The sequence below is a fragment of the Gobio gobio genome, assembly GCF_949357685.1.
Source record: "Gobio gobio genome assembly, chromosome: 16".
NCBI classification, from domain to species: domain Eukaryota; kingdom Metazoa; phylum Chordata; class Actinopteri; order Cypriniformes; family Gobionidae; genus Gobio; species Gobio gobio.
The window spans coordinates 43,995,761-44,014,841 of record NC_137109.1 but is presented as its reverse complement, the minus strand read 5'-3'; the positions used below and the strand labels follow the sequence as shown (position 1 = coordinate 44,014,841).

General features: G+C 40.3%; 3 protein-coding genes across 5 annotated transcripts in view; 2 read left to right on the top strand and 1 right to left on the bottom strand.

Annotated features, from left to right (window-relative positions):
* ppp2r2ba (protein phosphatase 2, regulatory subunit B, beta a) overlaps positions 1-4,051 on the top strand; it is an 86,866-nt gene extending 82,815 nt beyond the window's left edge. For both annotated transcript variants that reach the window (XM_079838277.1, XM_079838278.1), the window contains exons 8-9: positions 989-1,080; positions 2,407-4,051. In XM_079838277.1, the coding sequence (XP_079694403.1) occupies positions 989-1,080; positions 2,407-2,686 (372 nt within the window). In that variant the 3' untranslated portion in view covers positions 2,687-4,051. The remainder of the gene's footprint in view (positions 1-988; positions 1,081-2,406) is intronic.
* A 1,683-nt stretch (positions 4,052-5,734) lies between these two features.
* On the top strand, positions 5,735-7,003 carry gpr151 (G protein-coupled receptor 151; the record flags this gene model as incomplete). The annotated part of the gene is made up of 1 exon (XM_079838392.1): positions 5,735-7,003. The coding sequence occupies one exon, from the start codon at positions 5,735-5,737 to the stop codon at positions 7,001-7,003; it is 1,269 nt and encodes a 422-aa protein (XP_079694518.1).
* A 397-nt stretch (positions 7,004-7,400) lies between these two features.
* The window catches only part of tcerg1a (transcription elongation regulator 1a (CA150)), a 28,907-nt gene continuing 17,226 nt past the window's right edge, over positions 7,401-19,081 (bottom strand). For both annotated transcript variants that reach the window (XM_079838391.1, XM_079838390.1), the window contains 6 exons: positions 18,574-18,738; positions 18,136-18,318; positions 17,763-17,942; positions 12,253-12,336; positions 9,112-9,212; positions 7,401-8,661 (listed from right to left, as the gene is read on the bottom strand). In XM_079838391.1, coding sequence (XP_079694517.1) covers positions 8,460-8,661; positions 9,112-9,212; positions 12,253-12,336; positions 17,763-17,942; positions 18,136-18,318; positions 18,574-18,738 — 915 coding nt within the window. In that variant the 3' untranslated portion in view covers positions 7,401-8,459. The remainder of the gene's footprint in view (positions 8,662-9,111; positions 9,213-12,252; positions 12,337-17,762; positions 17,943-18,135; positions 18,319-18,573; positions 18,739-19,081) is intronic.

Sequence of the window (19,081 nt, the reverse complement as noted above, 5' to 3'; positions counted from 1 at the left end):
CTCACAGTGTTCTGCAGTGGTCAATAAACAGTGAATTTTGAAGTGATATATTCTTGAAAACTCAGAGATGTGGAGTCGGACAGCAATTAAATCACCACACGACCTTGGCGTTTGTCTAAAGCAGTAGGTAATTCGGCCGGGGATATTTACGCGGGTGGTGGGAGACGGACGGCTATAAAATCACTGACTAGCCCCTGTAAATGATAACAATGCCTTCTGACCCCACAAGAAACAATAACCGTCTGAATAGGGCTTCAGCCCCTTCACCACTTCGGCAGCGGTGGCACAACGGAACGCATGGCTTCGCTCGCATCTTTCTCCGCCGCCATTACTGAACTACAACTCAAACTAGCGCACGACATCAACGTCATCGCTCTCAGCCACTCCCTCTGTTCGCTGATTGGACCGGTAAAAATTTGTTCGGAGAAAACCTAAGAATATACCGCAGTCTCAGCCGGAGTACTGAAGGAAAATGAAAATTGAGCGGAAGTATGTAGGAGGGCGGAGCCAGGCTAATTGTAAGGGCCCTGTGAAGTCAAATTTGGCTTTTCTGGCTTTTAATCCATGTCTGTTTGTTTTGAGGTCATCTATATGGTTGTGTACTCCTAAATAAAGACAAATAAAAACGTTTAGAACACATACACATTTAATATTTACAGTCAGAAAAACAGACCGAAAATATTGTTGTTGCCCAAAATGAGGTCATCGCCCCCAAATTATAAACTCCACCTACCTCCAATCAGCAATAGCAAGTAGCAAATTACGCTTCACTGATATCTTTGGTTTCTCAAAAATGACTTCTTCGGTGTCTTAACTCACTTTAACACCCTGCTAGGCACAAAGTGGGACATCTTCCACCAATGAGCTGGAAAATAAGTCAACACAGGAAATCAAAAAATACTCATCAAAATATCATGGGGTCTTTAAAAGAGAAGAATTTTTCATAACCAGAGTTTACTAAATGAACTGTCATTGTTTCCTCCACCAGGTACACGATTACCTAAGAAGTAAGCTCTGCTCGCTGTATGAGAACGACTGCATCTTCGACAAATTTGAATGTGTTTGGAATGGATCAGACAGGTCAGTGTTTGTTTTACACAGCTGTATTAAATATTTACTTTGATGGACATATTGGTCTTATTGTGAATAGTAAATCAGTGCGCGGTTACAGTATTCAAAAGAAAAATAATGATCTAATTATAATAAAGATAAAAAAGATTGGTAACACTTTACAACAAGGTTGTATTAGTTAACATTAGTTAATGCATTAGTTAACATGAACTAACCATGAATAGTGTTAGACCGATATATCGGCCGGCCGATATTTGCTATTTTTACGTGTATCGGTATCGGCCGATATAAGGCTGCTGCGGTCACCGATATTTTTTTCCCTGCATTATTTACAGACAGGCGTCCACAGGGCAGCTCTCACCGTCTTCAAACTGTCTTGCTCTCCCTCCCTTGTGCATATTAATCAAAATCAACTGAGAATTAACACGATGGTAAAAGGTCGAAAGACTGAAGTTTCACGTGGAGCATTGGGAGATTTTTGAAATTTAAAAATGGACTAACCCATCAATTGGGTTGTTTTAAGCAAACATTTAACCCAACCGCTGGGTCAAAACAACCCAATTGCTGGGTTAGTCCATATTCAACCCAACTTGGGTTATTTTTAACCCAGCATTTTTTAGAGTGTAACCATTAAATGACTAGGTTGTAAATAGTTTTAAAATTAAGTATAGTACAGTCAGTGTGCACTTTATTATGCTGCTTGCTTGTTGATACTGTGTGCAATAGTGTCATTATATTATTTATGCTTAAATATTTATTTTCAGAATTTATTTTAACCACTGAACTCTTTTTTTTCTTGTTCTACCTCGCCTGTTTTTACTATTTGTTAAATATAATTTTTTTTAGTTCAATAAATCTTCCCTTTTAAATTGTAAATTTTAAATTATTATCATCATGATCATTGTGTCATTTTTATGTTGTAAATTGAGGGAGCAAAAGCAGTATCGGCTCCAAATATCAGCTCAAGAAAATCGGCAGCCCGTATCGGTCACCGGCTAAGGCTGATGAAAAAAAAAAACGGTATCGGCACTAAAAAAATCCATATCGGTCGACCCCTAACCATGAACAACACTTCTGTTCAGCATTAGTTAATCTTTGTTAACGTTAGTTAATAAAAATACAGCTGTTCTCAGTTCACAGTGCATTAACTAATGTTAAGATTTGAATAATGTATTAGTAAATTTTGAAATTAACATTAACAAAGATAAATTAATGCTTTATAAATGCAGTTCATCGTTAGTTCATGTTAACTAATGTAGTTAACTAATGCACCTTATTGTAAAGTGTTACCAAAAGATTGAAATAAAAACTATTTTTCATTTTGTTCATTCCCAGCGTGATCATGACTGGTTCCTACAACAACTTCTTCCGAATGTTCGACCGTAATACGAAGCGTGACGTGACACTGGAGGCGTCCCGGGAGAACAGCAAGCCTCGGGCAATCCTGAAACCTCGCAAGGTGTGTGTGGGCGGAAAGCGCCGCAAAGATGAAATCAGTGTGGACAGCCTGGACTTCAGCAAGAAAATTCTCCACACCGCCTGGCATCCTCAAGAAAACATCATCGCTGTGGCAGCCACCAATAACCTTTACATATTCCAGGATAAGGTCAACTAGCACAACTGTACCACCTCCACATGATCCTGAAAAGAGAGAGAAAGAGAGGGGGAAAGGCTATAACCCAGCAGGATATTGCAGGGTGTGTTTTGTGATGAGAAACATGAAGTTACCTGTGATGTGGGGAGAAGTATGAACAGATGATGCTGGATAAGAAGGCCATGTTGTGCAAGGATGCTTCCAGACTTTCACGAAACAAGAAGCATCCCGCCCTGCACAATCATTCTTCCGCTATTATGTATCTGCATTTCCTCTTCCATAAACTCTTGTTAATTTATCGTATTTATTCATTTCTCTGCTGGAAGGAAAGGCCTGACTCTTTAAATCTGAACAAATGTGCATTTTCATTGCAACGATATGAAGAATCTTTAATAAGGCAAAAACAAACCTCGAATAAGACGGAAACAAAGGGGTGCCTTTACAAAAAACAATGGATTTCATCCCCTTTGAAACACAACGCCATCCAACTTCCTCCGAAGTGTCTAACTGATTCGTAACAGACTAAGAATGTGACTCTGCGCTGATTGTAGTGTTGAGACACAATCTGTGGATGGAAATCACAGTATTTAGTGTCCTGATTGGTCCTCTTGAAAGGAGCTCTGAAGTAAAAGTCAATCCCATTGGTCATGTTTTGTCATTCCATGTTGTCCTCTTATTTCGATGTAACCATTAATAAGCTGTGGTGCCTTCTTTTCGTATGTGGGTACTTGGGCGGCAGACGGGGTGGTGGGTGGAAGGGTTTTCGGGTTGTGAAGTGTGAATGTTTTTACAAGAAATGTGAAGAATAGCTTTGTGTAAGAAGGGAAAAGAATTGCAGCGACATGATTTTACAGTACACAGAATTGAAGTACTTGAATTCTGCATTATAATCTCAATATGCTCATAACTTTACAGTATACCCTGTTTGTTTTTTTATTTATTTTTTTATTCTTCAGTGCCGTGCTGGGTGAAAAGTATTACCGTATTGCATGCAACATGTCATCTATAATGAGCCAATGAAGAGAATATATGTTCCGCACCATCAAATGAACCTGTAACAATCAGATGTCATCTTTTTACATGGTTTCTGCTGCATCTGTCTGAGACTGTTAAAACGTCATCATTACGTCACTTTGGCCTGAGGATGACAGGAATGCCGGTATCATGATGTAGCCTATACATGACGTGAAGGTTAAATGATATCAGGGAATTTTATTATGTACAAATAAACCTGTAATGTTCTCTTCTGAAGAATAAAAACTTCAGCAAACTTCTTAATGAAACAAAGTTTTATAGCTCAGAATGTATCTACATCCAATTATTTGCCATGCAGTCTTTATGCTTAATGGATTTCGTTGAAATAAAAAGAAACGAAAAAGGAAGTTGAAATAAAGCTGTTTCTTACCTTTTCACCACACGTTAATGAAACAATGGCGCCCTCATGTGACAGGTTAAGAGACATACATATTCAAAGAATTCATTTCTGCCATTTACTCAGCCACGTTTGTCCAAAACCACTTTCTTTCCTCTGCAAAACACAAAATAATATATTTGGCAGAATATTAGGGGCGGACATCTTCAATCATCACCTTCAGTCCAATAGTAAACACATTTACAACTACAAATTCTGAAAGGTTATATGGCAGAGGAAGATCTCACATTCATTTATGATTTTACAGTTGGAACAGTAATTGATGTAAATATAGTATTTTGGGTTGGTATGTAAGGTATTGTTGGATTCATAAAGAATACTGATAACACTTTATAATAACTTTTATTAATAGTAACATTAACAAATAATAATTCTTTATAGATTATTAGTTATGTATTAAAAATGTAATAAAACTGGGAGTAAGGTAGGCTACACCTTAACACACAATTCTCAGTATAATTTTAAGGGTTTGAGTCAAAGGTCCAATTACACAAATGCTGGTCATAATGTATAATAATTCTCTGAATTCTTTCCTCCAAATTAAAATGTCAGTATCAGATTTTTCCAATAGCTTCTGGATAAAAAATGGACAAGACGACATTGCCTACACATGAGTAAATGAACGTTAAATGTATTTACATACGCTCATAACAGGACACAAACCTACAATAAACCCTATATGGTTTTCCTGTGTGTCATTCATTTCTCTGCCACTTCAATGTAGGACTGTGTTTATACATACAATTCAACTTTAAACATTTAGGCTGCCTATCGTGAAGAAAACTATCCCCGTCGTCCTAAATGGAAAAGTATGTAACTTACGATAAGGTTCATTAGTTAACATGAACTGCACTTATAAAGCATTTATTTATATTTCCTATCATTTAGCCTACTAATAGGCTATCTTATGAAAATCTAGTTAACATAATTAATGCACTGTGAACGAACATGAACAAACCATGAACAGTTGTATTTGTATTAACTAATGTTAACAAAGATACAGTAAATGTATTGCTCATGGTTTGTTTATGTTAGTTCTACATTAACTAATGAAACCTTATTGTAAAGAGCCTGCTACGATATATAAATATGGCAAACCTTATAAAAGGTGTATTAATAACGCATTATAAAGTGTTACCAAAACAATAAATATGTCAAAGTAGACTAACCTAACGTTACATTATATTCGTTTGACATTGTTACTGAGGTAAAATCTCTCATCAAATTCATTCACATCGCTTCACCATATTTCCATTTGCAATCATCAAGCCTTTGACTCCGGCAGGAAATAAGAAATCCATAATTTCCTGTGACAATAAAATCAATAAGTTTAACTCCGTGTGTAGCTGTCTGTGCTTATTACCCGAAATCATTTTAATTGGCCTCGGGAGGATCGCGACGGGCGAAATTAAACGCTGTCAGTCAGCTGGGGACGGCACCTGTCAATCAAAATGTCCGTTATAAAGTCGCTCCTCTTTCGCGCCGTCTAGTCAAACGCGGGAAAAGAGCGCAGGGATCCATTCCATACGCGCGCGCGGAGTTTACTCGCGTAAAGACGCAGTTTGAGAGAGCATATCTTTCTCTCTTCTCTGCACATACTGCCAACTCCCTCTTATTTGACCAATATCACAGAGGAAATGGATAAATTACCTGCTTTGAACATCAGCGCTGGAAACGGTTCCGTGGATAGACGCTCATTTCTGGAGAGAAGTGGCTATCAGCACCTGGATCACGGACATCTGAAGGTTCTGATTCCAGTGGTGCTGGGAATCATCTGCGTCCTGGGTTTCACCGGGAATGTAACTGCCATGGGAGTCCTGATTACCAACGCGCGCAAAGGTAAGCTGTCCTTGATCAACGCGCTCATCCTCAACCTCATGCTGGCTGATGGTCTGGTCTTGGCATTTGCTGTTCCCTTCAAAGCCACTGCTTATTCCCGTGCCAGCTGGACCCTGGGATTGTTTGTCTGCAAGACCTGCGACTGGTTCTTGCACTCCTGCATGGCAGCAAAGAGCTTCACCGTGGCCATCATGGCCAAGGCTTGCTACAGGTATGTCAGTAACCCCACCAAGCAAGTGGCCATCCGTTTAAAGACTATCCTGGTAGTCCTCCTCTTCACTTGGCTCTTGGCGTGTGTGGTCCCAATTCCCCAGTGGCTTTTTTCCACCCTTCAAAGAGAAGGAAGCGGAATGATTTGTGTTCAAGCAGTGCCTCTCGATGCCCATGATTTTATGTCCGTGTATGCCAAGGCGTATCCTCTTCTGGTCTACTGCGCACCTTTGAGCTTTGCACTGCTTTATTTCTGGAAGGCGTATGGACGATGCCAGCACAGGTCCAGCAAGACCCAGAACCTGCGGACACAGATCCGATCCCGCAAACTCACCCTGATGCTATTCAGCCTGACAGTGGCCATGGCCACCATGTGGCTCCCGCAATGGGTGTCCTGGGTTTGGATGCGGCATGCGCTGGAGACCGAAGGTGCCTTCCCTCCGGTCCTCTTCACTCTCTCCGCCCAGCTCCTCATGTTCTCCATCTCTTTAGTCAACCCTCTCATCGTTCTCGCCCTCTCAGAGGAGTTCAGGGAGGGCTACATTGGCTTGTGGCGTAGGCTCACCCTCCGCAAGCAACCGGCAAAACACAAGCCAGGACCACACAACCCGACCGCCCCAAAGTCGCCCACCCCAAGACCTGAGAGATCAGCCCACCTCCCTCCACACCGGCCGGGGCAAACAGAGGAGCAAAAGCCTGAGAAGCAACCAGACCCGTGTGGAGGACAGCAGGAAAGCCCGACCAACAAGGATGGAATTGTACTGCCAGATGTAGAGCAGTTTTGGCAAGAGAGGGAAACTGGCTCCCAGTCACATGAAAATGATCCTATACCCTGGGAGCACCAGGATCCCAAGTAAGGAAAACAGTAAGACAGTGTGAATCCAGCCGCCCTTTTTTTTTCTTCCATTTTGTCAACAAAAAAGAAAAAAAAAACACGTACAACAACAGATCAGACCTCACCTGAACTCATAAATGATGAATTTATTTGATTTAGTGTTTGTGTTTAACTGTTCTTAAAAAGAGAAAACTGGCATGGTATAATTTTTTAGAAGTATATGGAGATGACTGTACTATTTGTATTGTATCATGTTGTTAAAAAATTATGTATTATATAATGAAATAGGTAGAGATATCACTAAAGAAACAAGTGTGTTGTGACGTCTTGTGCGCACAGGTCTACCAAGACAATAACAATGCCGAAAAGCTGTGCATAGCTCTCTCCTGCCTATAGTATTAATAAAAAAAATATTTGTTGAAATCTTACTTTTATTGCTACCTGCATTTTGCCCCTTTTTGTTTATCGTGACAACATTCACACAATAAGATGGCAATAATGAAAAGTATTTCGGAAATGCATTTGTGTAAAATAAATTGTAATATATTACCTACTAAGGAGTTGTGTTCTTTTTGTGGTCTGCTATGAGCTGTTCTGCACGCATTTTTGCAAACACACGCAAAATGAACAAAGTTAAAAAAATGGGTTGCTTTTATTCAACTTCAGCTGTACATAAAGCAAGTCCGAAAAACAATATCATTTTAAGAAACATCTGAACAATTAAATTAAACCGTAAGACCAGTTGACATGGCCAACTGCCAGTGCTCATACGGTCAGTCATATCACATTGTAAACGAACTAATGAATACATATTACACATACATATTCATCATCTAGAAACATCTTTCATGTTAACCCAACAGTCAGTTAAAATGACATATACACAGAGAGGCTTTCATAATTCGTGAATATCCCTGTGGGTGACTAAAGTCACCAAAAAATGTTCACAAAACCGGGAGGCTCTCCCAATTTCAACGAATCACAGTTTCTAAACAGTTTGGAGCAAAAGGTGTGACACGTGAACCTGAATTGATGTTCGGGATTTGAGATCGCAGCAGTGGCTGGAGGAAAAAAGGGCTGACAGGCACCAGGTGGCGATACCTCCGGTAGACGTTCAGGACAGTTACCCAAACACAAGACAGATTCTGTACAATCACCGTTTATCATGTAATGCGAATTTAACCCCTTAGACTGGATGGATAAGGACAACACTGTGGCTTGTTATGGAGAAGACCTGGAAATGCATCATATAATATATTTTTAAAAAAACTTCCAGTTGGTCCAAATACTTATTCTGTGTCTTATACTCCCATGATGTTCTTTATGGCATAAGCTAGGGGCAGGTGGGTATGTACCATTCACTTTCAAAGGTTTGACAAGTAAAACCTTTGGACTGGAGTGATTTATCTTTATGTTTCTGAGAGTCCGTGGTAGTGTGGGCCCGAGGTATGGGAAAAATATCTGGGAGATGTGTGAGATTATTTAGTGGAGCGTCGAGCAGGTTCAAAGGCAGTCGGAGGAGGAGGTGGTCCCCTGCGGTCCAGCTCCTCCACGTATCCCATGAGGAGTTTGTGCCTCTCTTCTGACATACAGTCCAGAACCAGGTACCTTTTATCCTTTTGCAAGATCTTCTCAATGTCCGACAAGTGCTGCTCTGACTCCAGCATCAACTTGCGTGATCTGAAGACAAAATTAAAATTTAATTTCAAGACTTAACTCAAATCATTCAACTTGTTGAGGAGATTGCGCTGTTACTTCTTATCGTTTTACCTGATAGGTGGTACAACTGGTGGAAAAAAATCCTGAACCACCACCAGAATATTATAGATTTGCAGGTGGTTTTTGGCCTGGGCTAATAAATAAACACCAAGCAGCCACTCAGAAAACCCTAGAAACTGTTTAGCTCCATGCTAAAAAAAAAACCCACAACACCTTAACTTTCCTACACTTTCTTCAGAAAATGAAAACTTAGTTCCATTTATTCAATTATAATAGTAATAGCATTATTGTAAGATGAAATACTATGATATATAAAGTAGGATAGTTTGTGGTTACATTTACCATTTTTTTCTTATTTCAAATAGTTGGATTTATGATAGATTTCATAATCACATATTTGAAGCTTCTTACTTGTAGGTGATGAACTTGGTCTCTTTCAGGAGAGTTCTGAAGTCTGCTTTGGCTGTGATGTACTTGTCTTTGATGTAATCACCAAACTCCCTCTGTCGTTTCTATGGTGAAATGGTGAACAACAGGTAGAGAGACTTACTATAAAGACAACTATAGAGACCTTACTAACTATACAGACTTAATTACGATATAGACTTACTTAACTATACAGACTTAACTATATAGGACTTGCTTTAAAGACATAATGTAGGGATTGCTATAAAGACAAAACTATATAGGAATTGCTATAAAGACATAACTATATAGGGATTGCTATAAAGACAAAACTATATAGGAATTGCTATAAAGACATAACTATATAGGAATTATATTAACTATATAGACATAACTACACTCACCTAAAGGATTATTAGGAACACCATACTAATACTGTGTTTGACCCCCTTTCGCCTTCAGAACTGCCTTAATTCTACGTGGCATTGATTCAACAAGGTGCTGAAAGCATTCTTTAGAAATGTTGGCCCATATTGATAGGATAGCATCTTGCAGTTGATGGAGATTTGTGGGATGCACATCCAGGGCACGAAGCTCCCGTTCCACCACATCCCAAAGATGCTCTATTGGGTTGAGATCTGGTGACTGTGGGGGCCATTTTAGTACAGTGAACTCATTGTCATGTTCAAGAAACCAATTTGAAATGATTCGAGGTTTGTGACATGGTGCATTATCCTGCTGGAAGTAGCCATCAGAGGATGGGTATATGGTGGTCATAAAGGGATGGACATGGTCGGAAACAATGCTCAGGTAGGCCATGGCATTTAAACGATGCCCAATTGGCACTAAGGGGCCTAACGTGTGCCAAGAAAACATCCCCCACACCATTACACCACCACCACCAGCCTGCACAGTGGTAACAAGGCATGATGGATCCATGTTCTCATTATGTTTACGCCAAATTCTGACTCTACCATCTGAATGTCTCAACAGAAATCGAGACTCATCAGACCATGCAGAATTTTTCCAGTCTTCAACTGTCCAATTTTGGTGAGCTCATGCTAATTGTAGCCTCTTTTTCCTATTTGTAGTGGAGATGAGTGGTACCCGGTGGGGTCTTCTGCTGTTGTAGCCCATCCGCCTCAAGGTTGTGCGTGTTGTGGCTTCAAAAATGCTTTGCTGCATACCTCCGTTGTAACGAGTGGTTATTTCAGTCAAAGTTGCTCTTCTATCAGCTTGAATCAGTCGGCCCATTCTCCTCTGACCTCTAGCATCAACAAGGCATTTTCGCCCACAGGACTGCCGCATACTGGATGTTTTTCCCTTTTCACACCATTCTTTGTAAACCCTAGAAATGGTTGTGCGTGAAAATCCCAGTAACTGAGCAGATTGTGAAATACTCAGACCGGCCCGTCTGGCTCCAACAACCATGCCACGCTCATAATTGCTTAAATCACCTTTCTTTCCCATTCTGACATTCAGTTTGGAGTTCAGGAGATTGTCTTGACCAGGACCACACCCCTAAATGCATTGAAGCAACTGCCATGTGATTGGTTGATTAGATAATTGCATTAATGAGAAATTGAACAGGTGTTCCTAATAATCCTTTAGGTGAGTGTATAAAGATAAATATACAGTTACTATAAAGACTTAACAATATAGGAATTGCTATGAAGAAAACCATATAGGAATTGCTATAAAGACATGACTATATAGGAATTGCTATAAAGACATAATTACATAGGAATTGCTATAAAGACATAACTATATAGACATAACTATAAAATACATAATTACATAGGAATTGCTATAAAGACATAACTATATAGACATAACTACAAAGACATGACCATATAGGAATTGCTATAAAAGACATAACCATATAGGAACTGCTATAAAGACACAACTATATAGACATAACTATATAGACTTAGGGTATATTCACACCAGTCTTGTTTGGTTCGATTGAATTGAACTCAAGTTCGTTTCCCCCCTTGATGTTTTGGGCAGGTGTGAATACAGCAATCACACTATGCAGATCAAACAACCATAACTGAGACCCAGCTGAAGAGTCGGTCTCGGTCCGGTTCCAAATTAACTCTGGTGCGAAGCCCCTCTCTATGAATGAAAATGTAATACTTCATCCATCTTCTGCGCAGTGCCACTGTCAGCATGCCATGGTAGGCGCACAAGTCAATGTCATTATTTTAACGTTATTTTCGTAGCTTGATACGAAATAAAAAGTCTCTCACCTCAGAAAACCGAAATTTCCTGTCCTGTCAGCCGTTAAACTGTGCTCGTAGCGCACACTCTTCAATTGCACGCGCAAAAGCGGTGGCGCGCGCTGTATAATATCACTTCATATATAAAGCGCAAGCGAAACTACGAGCATGCAACGTTATATTGTACATTAGTATGTCATGAAATAAAAGTAAAGTACCCATAAATCACGTAACTGGTACGACGTGTGTTAGCTGGGAAGGAATTGCATGCAGGTACGATGTTCATTCTATTCATCAGGGACAGTTTTCAGGTTTCATTAACAGTGCATTAACTGTTGTTTCCATAACCCCAAAATGCCACTTTATTTTCACTTAGTTACTCTGTATATTTTTTAATTAGTGTGGTGGCTACTTTATTGTATTAACAAAAACTAGTTTGGGACTGCGATTTAGCCTTACAGGCCTATTTATTCATCAGTAAATCACATTCGTGGGACAGTACTTCATATTGTGTTCATAGCTGATAACACCTAATCAGTACAAGAATAAAAATTGCACAAAAGATATCCATAATTAGCCTGTTTTTGCACTTCCTGCTTTTCCCTGCTTGAGAATTTCTGTCCCATGAATGGATGACCTTAGCACACATGTGGTTTTGTTTAAAATTTTCGGTTCACTTGCAAAAAGAGCAGTGTAAAAGTGAACCAAAGCGAACCACAAAAAAAAAAAAAAAATCAACATTGTATTTGGTCCGGACCAAAGCAAGTGAACTAGTGGACTTTCCTGGTGTGAATACATCCATACTATAAAGAAAGACTTGCATATACTAACTATAAACACATACTATAAAGAGATAACTATATAGACTTAAAAAGACAACATTTTGACAAAAGAAGTACAACAAAAAGGCAAAGACAGGCCTTACTCTGTCACTGCTTGAAAACTTGATGCATCTCGGATCTTCTTTAATAAGTTTCTTAACTTCCTTCCATGACGTCATCAAAGTGATCTGATGTAGAGGAAGGAATTTGAGTCAATTGAGTAGGCTGGATACAACAGATTAACAGACAACAAACCGAGTTAGACAAGTAGGGATGGGTATCTAGAACTAGAACTTCCCAGAACTGGTCATTTGATAAGAAACATGCATTTCGATTCCGCTTATCGGTTCCCGTGAGCGCATTTTTAATGTGATTTTTAATCATTCAAGCACAAAAGACTTGCACGCTGTTTTCTGTGCTCTGCACACATCCAAAACGAGCGAACAGAAAAGGTGGTTTTATTGTGATTTTAAACTATTAGAGCACAAAGACGACTCGCGCGCTGTTTTCTGTTCTGCTGACATGCACACACATGTTGCACACACATGTGCGCACAGAACGGCTCCTCAATATTGCACGATAATGAACAGGAGTTCTCTTCCTTGTCTTTCTGTACAGCACACGAACGGACAAATACACAGAAAATTTTGTCAAAATATTCTCGTAAACGCAGTCGGTTATGTCTTAAGAAGAAAATGCATGTGTAACAGTACGGGATCCGTGCAGCTCTTAAAGGTGACAGCAGATTTTCCTGATGCCGTCTCAATCATATCTTTAATCAAACAACAAAAGATATTGAGAAAAGTCACTCGCTGTTCTAGACAGAATAACATTTAACTATATTTGTAATGTATAGACAATATTTTATTAATAAAGTGCTGTTATTTTACATTTGATTCGTTTCTGAACCTGAATGTTTATTTCAATCGTATCTTTGTTCAATTTTATTTATTTGTGCAATTGATAATTTGATTATTTGTTCTTTTTTAATTACTGAGTGTTTAATTGTCTTTAAAGTCCCTTTAAAGGCAATTCTGAGATTTTTTTCTAAACACATTATAAATGTTAGAAATGTATTGCTGAAACAAATTACAAAGACTGTGAACTATGTAGTACTGAATTCAGAAGTTAGACCGTTAAACAGTTTTTCACCGTTGCTGTGTTCAGGATTTTCTGGGCGGGGCTAAAACGGTGGCTCGATGACGCACTGGAGCCACCGAGCCTGGCTCCTCCCCTAACACGATCATAACTAGAGCACATTCGCATCAGTTTGCCCGCTCGATCGCGAGTTACTGTCAGTACTGTTAGTTACTATAGTCTACAACTTACAAAACAGCTTACAAAACAAACACAATGATCAAGAAGAGGTGGATTAATTTTGTGAACAGCCATCTTGATGGAGAGCTGAGGATCACCACCGACGCCTGCCTCCGAGTCTGCAGTGACAATACACCGGATCGTTTTACAAACTTTAACCGGAGACAACAGGGATTCACTGATAATCCGCTGCAGAACCGACTATCACCCGCCCAGGCCTTCATCCTCCCGTCCTGCCGACATCTGGTGCGTCGTGATCATAGACGCTCGTGATCAGTGAGTGTTGTCTTGTGTGCTACTGCAGCTTTCCCGCGAGTGGGCGTGGTTTCAGCGCCGACAGCGGACACACCCCCAGCGTTTGAGAGCAGAGAATGCTGCTCATTTTTTCAGGTTTTTGATAAGCTATTTTATGTACTTGGCGGATTTTTTAATGATTAAAATTTGGCTGGGTGGTTAATAACACATTTATCTGTGGTGTGAGAAACTCAGAACACATGTTTAGTTTAGACTTTACAGGGACTTTAATAATGCGTATAATGCTTGTTTTAGCTATGGTATTTTTAATAGGGGTAAACCGATCCGATATTAGGATCGGATATCGGCCGCGATACTGACAAAATAGCTGGATCGGGGATCGGAAAAATTAACAGATCCACAAGCCGATCCAGGTGTTTTTTTCCATCGCAGCAGAACCTACGTCATTCGTCAGCTTCACGTGTGTCGCATGCTAGAAGGGAGCGAGCCAGAGAGTCGGCTGTGTGGAGGAGATATTTCACGCTTGCCACGCCAACTAGTTCGTCGCTGTTCAAGATTCAAGATTCAAGAGTTTTATTTGTCACATACACAGTTATATACACAATATACAACTGGCAGTGAAATGTAAACAGGTCCGCTCCATGGACAGTGCAAATAACAGTTACAAGAAATTAAAATAGAAATAGAATAAAATAAGAATAAAAAGTATTAACATAAGTAGGATTATAAATAAATCAAGTAAAGATAAAAATTGGAAATAAGATAAAATAAAAATATAAAAAAATATGTGGATATGATAAGTGAGATAAACTGTAGACTTAAAAATAAGTGGTTAACATAAAATATATATATATATGTATATATAAAGAAGTATAATGTGCAAGGTTTATTACAGGTTGTTACGCAGTAACAATAGGGACGTAAAGTGCAGTGCAATTGCAGTATGTGGATGTTAATGTTAAAAGACTGGATGTTTATGCGTGTGCGGGGGTGAAGTGAAGTCACGTGACTGAGTTCAGGAGTCTGATGGCCTGGGGGAAGAAACTCCTCCTGAGTCTTTCAGTCTTTGCCATCAGGCTACGGAAGCGCTTACCAGATGGCAGCAGGGTGAAGTGAGAGTTTGCAGGGTGATTAATGTCTCTGATGATTTTAGTAGCTCTACCTCTGCAGCGTTTGGTGTAGATGTCCTGCAGAGACGGGAGAGCTGAGCCTGAGATGCGCTCGGATAAGCGCACCACTCTTTGCAGGGCTTTGCAGTCGTGACTGGTGCTGTTCCCGTACCACGCTGTGATGCACTGAGTCAGGACACTTTCTATCGCCCCTCGATAGAAAGTTTTCAGGATGGCTGGTGAAACCCTGAATTTCCTCAGCTGGCGCAGGTGGTACAGTCTTTGCCTGGCTTTTTTCACCTGTGTCTGGATGTGTGTAGTCCAGGTCAGATCCTCGGAGATGTTCACACCCAGGTATTTGAAGCTGCTCACTCTCTCTACCGGTGTCCCGCTGATCATGAGAGGGGAGTATGACCGATGCTGTCTCTTCCTGAAGTCCACAATCAGTTCTTTGGTCTTGTTAACATTCAGAGAGAGACAGTTGTCCTGGCACCATGATGTCAGTTGCTCCACTTCGTCCAAGTATGCCGTCTCATTGTTGTTGGAGATGAGACCCAGGACAACAGTATCATCAGCAAACTTGATGATAGAGGTGGAGCTGTGTGTGGACAAACAGTCATGGGTGTAGAGAGAGTAGAGCAGGGGACTCAGCACACAGCCCTGTGGAGCTCCAACACTCAGGGTGATGGAGGTGGAGGTGAACTGGCCTACTCTCACCGCCTGGGGTCTGCCAGTGAGGAAATCTTCAATCCAGAGGCAGAGAGAAGAATTCAGGCCTAGATCCAGGAGTTTGTGTGTTAGCTTAATGGGAACTATGGTGTTAAAGGCTGAGCTATAGTCAATAAATAGCAACCTGACATAGTTCCCACTTTTGCTGTCGATGTGAGTGAGGCAGGAGTGAAGGACGTGAGAAATGGCATCTTCAGTCGATCTATTGGGACGATAGGCAAACTGAAGAGGGTCCAAAGTGTCAGGAATGGAGGAGCAAATGTTGTTTTTAATGAGTCTCTCAAAGACCTTCATGACTAAAGATGTGAGAGCCACTGGACGATAGTCATTTAGGCAAGAGGGTTTACTGATCTTAGGTACAGGGATGATGGAGGATCGTTTGAAGGAGGTGGGGACAACAGATGTAGCAAGGGACTCGTTAAATATGGATGTAAAGAGCCCTGCGAGCTGATCAGCACAGGACCGCAGAACACGACCTGAAATACCATCCGGCCCAGCAGCTTTCCTGACATCCACACGTTTGAGTGCCCTCCGAACCTCGTCCTCCGAGACAGAGATCACGTGACCGTTGCTGCTCTGAGGGACTCTCTCTGACGCGTCACTCGCCGGAGTCGCGCTGCCGCGATTACCATCAAAGCGAGCGTAGAAAGAGTTTAACTCGTTCACCAGCAACGGATCAGCTCTCACCTCTGCAGAGGATTTAGTTCCAAAAGCACAGATGGTCCTGTTTCGAGGGTATTACTGCAAAGTCAGGGTCTTTCCTGCATTGACATTTTTTTGACGGCCAAAGCCTAATTTGATGAGTTATTGTGATTTACGAGTGATGTAGAACAGATGCTGCGCTTGTGACTGAGTGACAGAGAGAACGATCAGAGAATTCCTCCCCCGCGCGCGCTCTCTGGGTCTTCAAAATAATCAGTGTTCGCTCTCATATTTCACATATTAATCCAAATCAAAAGCTCGGAAGACCGAAACCATGTTGCACGTGACACATTCGGACAATTTTGTCCTTGAATTATCACTGGGTGTGAATTGCGCTCAAAAAACATTGACTCTTCTCTGACCAGCTGACATAAAGCATACTTTCAATAAGCGGGAGACAAATTATATCCAGTTATGAAGTGTTTTCTGTGTGTTGACATCTTTCGCGATGTTCTAACAGACGGGATTCGCACACAACGCGTCTGCTAATGTCCGATTCGTGACCTAATGACTCCTTTGAACCGAATCATTTTAACGACTGGCCAGAACAACTGATCTGTCCAACACTGAACTCATGAACTCAGTTTATTAATTTACTCAGAACGCAACTGAAATGAGAACACAAGTGTGCTTACCCATTTTAGCAAGAGTGGGTAGTAAGAATTATTTTTAATTATCAACAGTATTTCATCTTATTTCTGTTGACAATGTGTAGTAAAATAAATAGGCCTAGCCTACAATCATTTAATCTGGAGTGAGGTGAAACCAGAACAAAGTTGTTATTAGCTAGCTGAAAATTTTTATTAAATTGCATATGGTAGAAAATTAGACTATTTGTTAATTTGTAATGCTACTTTTTAATATTGATATGATTATATACCAAAACAATTATCTGTAGTGTAAAAAATGTTTGGTAACTGTCAGATTACTATTGTATGTTTGACCAATACACTGTTTTTTGTTTCCACTGCTACATTTTATTTATTTAAAGAAGTTAGATTACATTCTATTTTAGATTTGAATGCACAATTGTTTTTTAAATAAATAAGAATTCAACACCTTACATACATCTGTTATTTTGTCTTAGTTATGTTTAGTTAGTAAAGTCTGGTGCCTTTAGTCTCTTCAAGGAAGGTATAAGGTGGAAGATATACAGTTTATTATTAATTCAACAATATATCGGATCGGTATCGGGTATCGACAGATACACAAAGCCCAGGCATCGGTATCGGTATCGGGACTGAAAAAGTCGGATCGGTGCACCCCTAATTTTTAATAGGCAAAAGTTGATTGTGTAAGTTCTTTAGCCTGTTATGAAATGTTTTACAATAAGACCTAGAATAAAAGTGAATGAAATTGAAAGATTTTTTGTTTTTTGTTTGTTTTTTTACCTTATTGGAATCGAAATTAGGAATTGATAAGCAGAATTGGAATCATTAAATTTCAAACGATACCCAACCCTATAGACAAGTGACCCATGTCATGGTGTCAGGGCAGTGTACCGAGGTCGTTTCGTCCAGAAGTTGGCGAAAATGCTCCTTTTTCTTCTTTGCAAGACCCTCGATGTGTTCGTTGAAGAGCCTCTCTTTCTCATCCCTCTCCAGCAATGAGGATGACTCCCAGCGGTGATCCTTCCTCAGGGTGCGACGCGTCTCTGACCAGTTGGCATCAGGCGTCTTCACCTGTCACATTCAGTAAACAATTGTCAATGACAACTTTTACAATACTAGATTTAACCAGTTTTGACCACATTACTAAACAATATACACTTTTCATGAATTGGAAGATTTTGACATTTTCACTAGTGGTTGTATAGAGTTATAACAAGCTTATTTCCATTTGATATGGGTATGAGATATTAAATCTGGCTATTACCATATCAGACAGGAGTGCTTTAAAATGCTGGACGGCCTCCTCCCTTTTGTGCTGCTCTCTCTCACGGTCAATCTCTTTGGTTTGCTCCGAGCGGAATCTCTGCACCATCCGCTCTCTTTCCCTCAGACTGGCCTCTATCCGGGCCTGTTTCTCTAGCTCTTTCTCTTTCTCAGAGTTTGGATTCTGGAGGAGTATCAAAATCAAGGATCAGGAAGAATTCACCACGGAAGAAAAAACATTCCTCACCAGACACAGTAAATGCTTATAAATTAAATGTTGTGAAGTGAACTTGAGTTGTCAATACATGTTTGTCATTACATGTTTCTTTCCTTTCTGTAAAAGTATCTAAATCCCTATATTTTCATGCCTTTCTTACCGTCTAAAAATAACACAGGGCTGGTACCAAAAAATAGTGTAAAGTAAAGCAGCTCCTCTAACCTTGGCAAGACGCTCCACGTAGCTCTTGAAGAGTTCCTCTCGAGCTGCAGAGGTTTCCACAGCCTTGTAGCGAGGGTCAGTCTCCATCTTTTCCTTCACTTTGCTCCAGCGCTGCTGACCATCCACATGGTAATCTGACAGGAGCTCAAAAAAGTCTTGCTTGACCTTAAAGAAAACAATAGCAACATAAATGTAGTGGGTAATGGACATGTCCCCAACACACAAGAGTGCCGACACGCAGGTTTGAATATGGCCGGTGTACATCTAGGCTGGTAGGCTAAAGGATGCTGGTTCAAATCCCACATGGGACAACAACTCCCCACCACAATTGCACCATGGAGCTGGGCAAGTCTGCTAAATGCTAAATGATCACTTGTATTACTTGAGTAATATATTGTTGGAGAATGGGACAGTTTCATTACTTGTGAACTATACCTTTCCAAGGCCAGTGGTTAATGAGTCACTTACTGTCAAGAAGCTCCACAAATGTGACTGAAACATCGCCTGA